The 10,490-nt window shown below is 36.8% G+C and overlaps 3 protein-coding genes across 3 annotated transcripts; 2 read left to right on the forward strand and 1 right to left on the reverse strand.

Annotated features, from left to right (window-relative positions):
- The first annotated feature begins 1,075 nt into the window (after nt 1-1,075).
- On the forward strand, nt 1,076-4,637 carry LOC103308586. Its single transcript, XM_008182233.1, has 3 exons — nt 1,076-1,254; nt 1,333-1,920; nt 2,855-4,637. Exons 1-3 carry the CDS (start codon nt 1,076-1,078, stop codon nt 4,635-4,637), a joined length of 2,550 nt encoding a protein of 849 aa, XP_008180455.1.
- A 16-nt stretch (nt 4,638-4,653) lies between these two features.
- LOC103308585 lies at nt 4,654-5,070 on the forward strand. Its single transcript, XM_008182232.1, has one exon. The coding sequence runs from the start codon at nt 4,654-4,656 to the stop codon at nt 5,068-5,070; it is 417 nt and encodes a 138-aa protein (XP_008180454.1).
- Nucleotides 5,071-7,024: 1,954 nt separating this feature from the next.
- Nucleotides 7,025-8,315, reverse strand: LOC100575282. The gene is made up of 3 exons (XM_029492547.1): nt 7,665-8,315; nt 7,538-7,585; nt 7,025-7,475 (listed from the first exon to the last, which is right to left on the reverse strand). The coding sequence occupies exons 1-3, from the start codon at nt 7,882-7,884 to the stop codon at nt 7,240-7,242; spliced, it is 504 nt and encodes a 167-aa protein (XP_029348407.1). The 5' UTR covers nt 7,885-8,315; the 3' UTR covers nt 7,025-7,239.
- Nucleotides 8,316-10,490: the final 2,175 nt, after the last annotated feature.

Below are 10,490 nucleotides of genomic sequence, written 5' to 3' on the forward strand. Positions count from 1 at the left end.
ATCTAAACAAAAACACTTGGTATTATACATATGTAATACATTTGCATTATGCTACTCTTTGTCATTTTTTTACACTACCACATCACTCTTTGTTGACATTATGTGTGAGCATCAATTAAATAGGACTCTGATGTTGATATTTCTGAGAACATCAACAATACGCAAATATTACAAACATGTAACTATCACACGATGATTAATCAATTTCAATTTCGTAAAATAAATCTTAAAACCGTGTTACTTCGTTACAGAACCATGCGAGAAGTGTGGGCTAGAGAAAACGCTCCTGGCAGAGATCCTCAGTTGCTTCCGAGGAGAGTGAGCATGCATTTTGTCACCGACGGAAATGTGGACAGGAGGCGATACAACCCACCGCCTGAAACGGTCAATGAAGTCGCAGTAGTGTTTGTCGGTGATGACGGTCAACCACCAACAAACATCGATCTGGTCATCCACGACCGGAATCCGATTGACCCGCAACATCGCCGGCTACAGACCATACCAGCCGGCTCTTCAAACGTGGATCCAATGCTGTATCCCCTACTCTTTCCACGAGGAGAGCTCGGTTGGCATCAACGCCTGCTACAAGAGGGCCTTCGCCGAACCCCTGTTCGCAATCGGAATAGTATCAGGGAGTATACTTGCTATCGTCTTGCTATTCGTTACATTGGAAACAACGACACAATCCACGTTACTGTAGCGGCGTACCGGCGGTTGCACGTCCGCTGAGCAATTTGTCAGGAATCAAAAAAACACTGTTATTATTACTATTAATTTTAATGATTGATTTCATCAACAATTCGAATAATATAAACAAATAAATAATAATCCAATAGTGACAATATTTAAGAAACTGCAAAAACAATATGTGACGACGCCGAACACCTTCCTCGGCGCGTGCACTACAGCTACTAACTAGTAACTAACATAATATGATAATAATAATAATAATAATAATAGTTGATAATAATAATAATAATAATAATAATAATAGAATATTACTACATTACTATGAGTTTATTATTATAATGGTCGATTTCTGTTTCAACAGTTTGTGGGTGATCATTACCTTCGAATGGAAGCGAACAACTTACAGTACATTAGATGGCATCAAGCTGAGCTTTTTGCCGAATCGTATCAGGGACTTGTGGATCACATCAACCAACAGCTCCAACTAGACGCACCCGTGGCGGGCGTCGGCCGTAGGATGATTTTGCCATCGTCTTTCACAGGCGGTCCCCGTTTCATGAAACAGTGTTATCATGACGCGATGGCAATTGTGTGTTAGTGTGGAAAGCCTAATCTTTTTATTACATTTACGTGTAATCCTAGCTGGCCGGAGATCTCACAAAATCTACCAAGATGGGCAACGGCAAGCGACAGACCGGACCTGGTGTCCAGAGTGTTCAATGCGAAACTCAAGCAGCTGATGCGCGACATAACGGTGAACAATATATTTGGTAATGTTGATGCATATGTTTATACTGTCGAGTTTCAGAAACGAGGACTGCCACATGCCCACATACTGATCATTCTGAGTGAGGGTAGCAAGTTGCTAACCGCCGACGACGTCGACAATGTAGTGTACGCCTTCTTGCCAGACCCGGTGACTGAGCCGCGTCTATTCGATTGTGTGACGAGACACATGATACACGGGCCGTGTGGCACGCTGAACCCAAACAGCCCATGCATGGTGGACAACAGTTGTTCAAAGAAGTTTCCAAAAGAATACAGCGAAGAGACTGTATACATTGCTGACGGTGGTTACCCAAAGTACTGTCGGCAAAACAACGGACCTGTGGCCAGGGTCAGAAATCAAGAGGTCAGAAATGAGTTTGTCGTGCCTTACAATCCGTACCTGTTAGCAAAATACGATGCACACATTAACGTAGAGGTATGCTCTACTGTGAAGAGTGTTCAGTATTTGTATACGTATATAAAGGGCACGATGCTGCGACCATGGAAGTATGGAACGGAAATAAAATAGACAGGTATGTTATCAAAATGTATTTTTCTATAACTTAACACATTATATTCTTTCAACTATAGCATTTGTAAAGTTTTTTTGCATAGACTTTTAAACACAACATAGAACAGCAGTACTTTGTAAATTAGAAATTTCATAGATATGTTATTTGTTTGTTTCATTTGACAAGCATTTCTCTGTTCACACTACAATAACTTAACACTACAGTAATTGTCCACTAACAGTATATCATTAAGAAATTGATTACATCATGTTATTAACTTTTATAAATTAAAAAAATAAATTAGATTTTTGAAAGCCATTTAACACTTATTAGACTAAGTCTTAATGTCTTCAGTTATGTATAGAATATAATTAAAATGCAAAAAAAAAATTAGGAAATTATAATATATACTACTATAACCACTTTATATATATGAATATATATGAATAGATTGACTGTTTTGAAAGTTCTGTATTATTTTTGTGAACCTTAACTACACTTGTGTTAAACTATAGGTGGTGTGTAACCACAACACATTTATTTCAAATTCCTTTTTTTATATATTCATGTTCTATTGGTACCAATTATAGAAATATTAATATATATTGTTATATTAATCCAAAAAACCAACAAAAACAACATTTATCGCATTCTTCTTTATTAGCATTGCAATAGTGTTACACTATACTTAATATACTATACATAATTACATTTATTATACATACATCACAAACAATAGTATTACAACATTTTACTTACGACAACATTTCATATATGTAAAATAATATGTAATAATGAGATTTTAAATATCTATTGTTTTTTTTTGTACAACTTTATGTCTTAAAAATATTTTTCATACATAGATACATAAATGTTGTTTTCAGTTACATAAATTCGAGGTACGTCAGCCCACCAGAAGCCGTCTGGAGGTTGTTTGCGTATAAACTACACGACATCAGTCACACGGTAGTTAGGCTTCCGGTGCACCTAGAAAACTACCACAACGTGTACTTTTCGCGTGGACAGGAACTACAGGGGGTACAAAACAACGCCCTACCTCGAACAAAACTCACGGCGTTCTTCGCGCTCAACGAGAGAAACGTTGATGCCAGACAGTATCTTTACCACGAGATACCGACACATTACACTTGGCAAGTATCGTCAAAAGAGTGGAGACTACGGCAAAGACAGGCACCTTGCGAGACGTTATATCGGATGTACGTCGTCAACTCACTGGATAGAGACCGTTTTCATCTACGATTGCTACTCTTGCACAGAAGAGGCCCGCGGACTTTCCGAGACTTGAAGACGGTAAACGGGGTAGTGCATGCCACATACGCGGCCGCCGCCGTTGCGTTGGGATTGTTGAAAGACGACGAAGCGTGGCGGGCGTGTATGACAGAATCATCGGCGTTGGACACAGCCACTCAACTGCGTTATCTATACGTCACGATACTATTGTTTTGCCAACCCACGGACCCCGTGGACCTGTACCGGCGGTTCGAAGTCAACATGATGAAAGACTTCAATCGGCGCTTCCAAAACGTCGACCGCGCTAGGGCGGCGTGTCTCAAAGTAATCAGAGACCTACTTCGTGCACGCGGAAAATCACTCGACGACTACGGTCTACTCAGTCCAGACGAAGATCTATTGGAACCGGATCAAGACGACCCAATGTTCGGTGCAATAGACGCGGCCGTTGCCTGGCAACAGCGATTGCGCGAATTGAACGACGAACAACGAACGGTGTACGATCGAGTGATGGCGGCCATCGATGACAACCGCAACGTCCAGAAAATGTTCTACGTCGACGGGCCAGGAGGAACGGGAAAAACGACGCTATACGGATGCCTAATATCGTCGCTTCGTAACAGACAACAAACGGTGTTGAGCGTGGCATACACCGGGATCGCCGCATCCCTCATGGAGGGCGGCATGACGGTGCACTTGACTTTCGGATTGCCATTGGGAACGCTGACCGAACAATCTACTTCGAGCATCACCATGCAGTCTTTGCGCGCGCAAAGGATACGTGAAGCTTCGCTGATTGTCTGGGACGAAGCGCCCATGTCCACGAGCCTACAATTCACGATGGTCGATCGCTTGCTCAAGGACATCATGGGATCGGCACTACCGTTTGGTGGTAAACCAATACTGTTAGCTGGCGACTTCAGGCAGATATTGCCCGTCGTTCGCCGGGGGAACAGGAGCTCCATCGTCATGTCATCTATCAAACGCCACTCATTGTGGAGAGAGTTTGAACAGTTTCGGCTGACCCGGAACATGCGCGCCGACAACGACGCCGACTTCGCTGCTTGGCTACTTCGGCTCGGTAACGGTCAACTGCCGTCGGTCGACGGTATTCCAGACACTGTCGACATCCCAACTGGTTTGCGACGTTGTGGATTTGACCGATTTTGTCTATCCGCAGCGAATGTCGTTGGCCAACGTAGACGAGTTCGCTCGGAGAATCATACTGTGTCCCCGCAACGAGGAATGCCATCAAATAAATTCAACAGTGCTACGTCGCGTCACGGGCGCCCAAAGAACGTACTCATCCATAGACACAGTTGTGATCGACGACGCCGACGAAGCGGCAAACTACCCGACAGAGTACCTCAACTCTCTGCATCCGAACGGGCTACCGCCGCACAAGTTGACGCTTAGAGTCGGTTCGATCGTCATGTTACTGAGAGACATTGATCCGAAAAGACAACTTTGCAACGGGACGAGGTTGGTGGTCACTGAACTGCGGCCACACAACTTCAAGGCGAGGAAGTTGTCCAGCGCCAACGACGGGCAGGACGACATCATCTTACCCGCCGTTGCGTTGACTTCCGGTGAGGAAGACGATTTGCCTTTTCAAATGAAGCGGATTAAATTCCCGGTACGGTTGTCGTTTGCCATGACAATCAACAAGTCTCAGGGTCAAACGTTCGACCGAGTCGGTTTGCTTCTGCCGTCACCCGCCTTCAGCCATGGACAGCTGTATGTTGCGTTTTCAAGAGTGAGGGACGCGCAATCCGTCAGAGTCGGCATGTACTGCGATGGAAATGGTCGATTCGTCACCAAGAATATCGTGTACGCAGAAGTTCTCTGACGCGACTACAGGTAGTTATATAATTAATATAATTATACAATGTTCACTTAGGGGAAATATGTGATCCTCTGAGGTCTATGTGACCTCCCCCGGGGTCTTTGTGACCCCCCCCCTCCCCCTGGGGTCTTTGTGACTCTGTGCGGAGAGAAAGTTTGACAACCTCCACGTGGTCTCTCTGGATGCGATTACACTTAACGGTGTATTCGTAACTAATGTCAAACGTTTGGTTAAAATTTTTAAAGCAAAATCACTAGGATACTTAGGATTTTGTTTTTATATTATGTCTATATGTACCAATAACTTTTAAAGACAATTCAATATGTATAATTCTATAAACATGTGATGTTATTAGTATAATAATTTAAATATGATTTTGTTTGATTTATAACAATTTTTTTGTATTCAATCTGTAATTATTTTTTTGGTAAATTATATTATATATTCATAATAACTAATATCAATTACAATTTTGAAAAAAAAAAAAACTAGGATACTTAGGATTCTGTTTTTATATTATGTCTATATATACCAATAACTTTTAAACACAATTCAATATGTACAATTCTATAAATATGTGATGTTATTAGTATAATAAATTAAATATGATTTTGTTTGATTTATAACAATTAATTTGTATTCAATCTGTATTTATTTTTCGGTAAATTATATTATATTACTAACTAATGACAAACGTTTGGTTAAAATTTTTAAAGAAAAATCACTAGGATACTTAGGATTTTGTTTTTATATTATGCCTATATATGTACCAATAACTTTTAAACACAATTCAATATGTATAATTTTATAAACATGTGATGTTATTAGTATAATAATTTAAATATGATTTTGTTTGATTTATAACAATTTATTTGTATTCAATCTGTAATTATTTTTTGGTAAATTATATTATATTATATTACTAACTAAAGTCAAACGTTTGGTTAAAATTAAAAAAAAAAAAATAGCCTAATATATATTTTTATATCAAATTATATTTCATTTGTAATAATGTTTTGTCTATTATGTTATGTTTGCTTTTATGAACGACTTCAAAACGCAGTTTCATGTTTAATAAATTTGTACTGTTTGAACAACTCATTAGTTATTTTTACCCATATCACTACTAAGATATCAGTAATATTTTTATGTGTCAGATTGTATTTGTCTTAACACTCTTATGACTATAGACGCAGTTGATAGCATCAAATTTTTATTGACTATATTATTATGTCATAGGTATTTGGAAACATTTATTTCCAATACCTTATAATTTTCATAATAATAATAATTCATTATTACCTATTCATAGGTACCTATAAGAATAATAATATAGATAAAAGTGTATTATTTTATAGGTTACTGTTTATATTCAGATTAATGTGAAGGTGTAAAAAATTAAGTTGTATGAAAAGAAGGGGGGTGTCGGGGGCAGGCCCCCCTGAACACTTAAGTCGACATAAATCTAGCACACCCATAAATTTAACCCAAATTGCGCATATGGTTAAGACCTATGCTATAGTTACTAACATTTTTTTTATGATTTTTCGTGATATGTTTGTGTTTATGAATAACTTTTAAACACAATTTAATTTGTAATATCTGTATCTGTATAATTAATAATCATATATATATATATATATATAATGTAATAAATAAATACCTGTTCGTTTATATGATATTATTAAACACTTATAATAATTCTATTAATCAGTTTTAGGTTTTCACCTGTGTACATAATTGTTTTTTTTTTTTTTTTTTTATAAAAAAAATATTATACATTTTCATACAGCTTTCTAACTTTTATTATTAGATATTATTAGACAAAACTGTTGTGTGATTTCATAACTTTTTGAGCACAAACGTTTGGTTGCGATGTCCTAATTTGGATGGATGGTCAATATCAACAATACCAAACTTGATATATATTAGCATACCTACCTACTTCACCATTTAAGTACCTACACATATAATACACGTTCATCTAATGTACCTTAGACATAGGCTAGAAACTAACATATAAATAAAAAACAAATTAATGGGGAAAAAAAATGGTTTTTATTCAGCTGAAAAACAAAAAATAAATTAAATGTAAACACAATTTGGTATGCAGTGAAGTTTCCAATTGAATGCTTACATTCTTCGTAGCTGGAAGGCTGTGAATCCTGCAAATTACATGATTGTTAAAATCAAAATACACAAACATTTTAAGCTAGCTTTACTTACATCATTGCTGACGTCAACGTTGGACACCATCCCAGCAAGCTGCTCAACGTTGACGCCAACTTTGGGTGATTCTTCCACCACCACCGCCTCCTCTTGAATCACCTCCATTTGGTCAACTTGAGGTGGTGATGGTGGAAGACTGACCAGCTCCTTAGCGGCGTTGCCTTTAGGCTTGCGGGGGGCTGAAAAAATAATTATTATCAAAACAAATGCTTTACAATACACACGAAATGTACACACTCACCGAGACATTGCCGGGCAATGTGCCCATATCGGGCACACTTATAACAACCTGTAACAGAAAATGGACCATACACCTATTAGTAATAGCACTTAATCGGAAATCGTAGTTATAGTATAAATCTACTCACGTCTTTTGGACACCTTGCCCCCCTTTTTGAAGGTATGATTGTTCTGGTTTTGGTATACGGGTGCCGTAAACACCCGCACACCAGCACCATTAAAAGTTAATTGAACCGTTTGATGGAATTTCATTCTACATTTCAAAAACAAAACAAATTTAAATTTAATATTTATCATTTTCCCAGATATATACAATTCTACTGCTGCCCCGCGTCGGTTTGGTCGCATAAAAGAATTGAAGAGCGGAAAATATTTTAATTAGTGTGCTTGAAGAGCCAATTATACCTGGCACGAAAATGATCATTTAAGCAAACCAGTCGTCGTTAAATACAAAAAAACAAACCCCCCAAACATGAGATCGGTATAACTTATACACTATACATACGTCCAACGAAACTGAGGTGACATAGCACAAACATCTTTTGGACAAACAATGTTAATAATAACACATACAAATCATACAAATCACCGAAAACAAAACTAAACCGGGACACGAGGCCTACAGTAATCATAGAGTACCTATAACTTATATAAGGGATAATGAATCATTTTCGTTCATTCATGTTAGTTTTACAATGAATTGACCTATTATTAAATATAATAAAACTATACTAAGGAGATTATCTGTGTTCTCTCGATCGACTTTTTACGATATTTTAAGTTAGGTATATGGCTGTATGTGTAAGATATAAATTAATGAAACTCAGCTAATTTTCTTAATACTTATATAAAAATATTTATGAAAAACCAATAACGAACAGCGCACTATTTAATCTGGTCAACTAAAATTTACTACCTACGTCGTACGTGTGTAAGACTGAGACAACACATGTGATAGAGTACAATTTGCTCTCATTTAAATGCACACGTGCCGAGTAAAATATTCCGGCATCACAAACACTTTAATATCATAATAATTATGTACAAAGTGGTATTTAAATATCTAATACTATAAAAGTATTAAAAATTGTTTGAACATCAATCATATTTCACCCGCGCAAGTCAAACATAATTATAATGAAAAATATAATTGTAAAAGCGTTATACGCGACGGTTATCGAATATTGGTAGTGGGTTAACGAACACAATTTTTTGGCTACGCAAATTAGAACACATGACCTACACTGCCTAATCATAGAATATTAGGTATAGTTATTTCAACAAACAATTGAGTTTTAAATCACATAATATTATACAGAAGACGTGCCACGTGGCCCAGTTAAGAGGATGTCAGCGCACCATTTGTTTTCTCTCTCTGGTCCACGCGCAACATAGACAAAACGCATTAACGCGTTCATTAACGAATCATTTTTTCTATGTTTTTAAGTAATCTTAGAGTAAAATCACACATTACAAAAAAGATAGAGAATAATATTTTTGTGGGAATGACATATCGATTTTATATTTTATTGTTATTTGATGACTTTGTATTCGACTTTCAAAATAAGCAAAAAAATGTTGTAAATTTAAATTGTTTTGAGACAATATTTAGACAAATCGATATGTCATTCCCTCAAAAATATTATTCTCTATCTTTTTTGTGATGGGTAATATTACTCTAAGATTACTTAAAAACATAGAAAAAATGATTCTGCGTAAATGCGTTCTATCTATATGGGCTAGAGAGAGAAAACAAATAGGTAGTGCTCTGATATCCTCTTGAGATATAATATTATGCTGTCTCCGTCTTACACACGTGCGACATGGTTAATTTTCGTTTGCCAGTTTCAATAGTGTGCTATTAGTTTTACAGTGAACTGAACTAGGTATAATTAATTAATAATTAAACTTATAAGATTATATGTGTCCTCACGATCGACTTTTTACGACATTTTAATTTTTAAACGAGCTATGTGTATGCACAAATTATTTTCTAAAATAATTATAAAAACCAATAAAGAACAGCACACTATTTAATCTGGTTAACTAAAATTTACCACGGAATACGATTTACATTCATTCAAATGACACGTGCCCAGTAATACATTCCGTCATCATAAACAATTAAACGACATTTCACGAAGGTGTGTTTAAATATTGATCGAGATGGAATTAAATATATTATATATATTATAATATAAGTATTAAAAAGTGTTTGAGCATAAATCATTTTACTCAAGCAAGTTAAACATAAGATGAAAAAAAAAAATCGAGACATAAGGCCAGTATAAGATGGTATAATAAGCAATTAAATACGTTTACTTACTTCAACGGCGTCCAAATGTTAAATGAAATATGTCCGACGTCCGTCACCGATCATACAGCCTGTCCGCAAAAAAACGGATTTTCCATCACTCCACTAAATTAGGTACTAAGCCGATCGTATCGAAAATTACGCGATAACGCGAAAGCTTCGTGTGAGAGAGATCGATAGTGAATACAGGTAGACAGACAGAGACCGTCACGATAAACGCGCCTTTGATATCATCATTATAGTCATTACACACAGTTCAACTGAATTATACGTTTTTATGCTGACATAATTTTTCTCTTCAGATATTATGTGAACAATATGTCAATATCATCCCTATGAATACAAGACTTGACACACTATTTTTTTAACGTATACGCAAGGTATGACCACGTACGATTCATATTAAATTTGTTGATATTGGCTGTAACATTTAAACTAAAGTACCTATCTGCAATGCATATACCTGATATACTGTTGAATATTGTACGCGATCGACGCACTCGGAGTACCTACCTAGGTGACTTCGGTGGACGTACATCGAACATCACATGAGGCATCTACTTGCATCTACTAGACAATCCAACACGGTTTTTAACTTTACATTGTTCCACAAATGAAAATAAAGCACCGGACATGTGAC

Source organism: Acyrthosiphon pisum, unplaced genomic scaffold (genome assembly GCF_005508785.2).
Source record: "Acyrthosiphon pisum isolate AL4f unplaced genomic scaffold, pea_aphid_22Mar2018_4r6ur Scaffold_21695;HRSCAF=24617, whole genome shotgun sequence".
NCBI classification, from domain to species: Eukaryota; Metazoa; Arthropoda; class Insecta; order Hemiptera; family Aphididae; genus Acyrthosiphon; species Acyrthosiphon pisum.

What these genes read in the sequence shown, in the direction of transcription:
- LOC103308586 (XM_008182233.1), top strand. Translation starts at nt 1,076, where the DNA reads ATGGAAGCGAACAACTTACAGTACATTAGATGGCATCAAGCTGAGCTT. An exon ending in GGTCCCCGTTTCATGAAACA is followed by an intron (nt 1,255 to 1,332) that starts GTGTTATCATGA and finishes GTGTAATCCTAG; the next exon opens with CTGGCCGGAGATCTCACAAA. An exon ending in TCTACTGTGAAGAGTGTTCA is followed by an intron (nt 1,921 to 2,854) that starts GTATTTGTATAC and finishes TGTTGTTTTCAG; the next exon opens with TTACATAAATTCGAGGTACG.
- LOC103308585 (XM_008182232.1), top strand. Translation starts at nt 4,654, where the DNA reads ATGTTACTGAGAGACATTGATCCGAAAAGACAACTTTGCAACGGGACG.
- LOC100575282 (XM_029492547.1), bottom strand. Translation starts at nt 7,884, where the DNA reads ATGCGACCAAACCGACGCGGGGCAGCAGTAGAATTGTATATATCTGGG. An exon ending in GGGCAAGGTGTCCAAAAGAC is followed by an intron (nt 7,586 to 7,664) that starts GTGAGTAGATTT and finishes TTTCTGTTACAG; the next exon opens with GTTGTTATAAGTGTGCCCGA. An exon ending in CATTGCCCGGCAATGTCTCG is followed by an intron (nt 7,476 to 7,537) that starts GTGAGTGTGTAC and finishes TTATTTTTTCAG; the next exon opens with CCCCCCGCAAGCCTAAAGGC.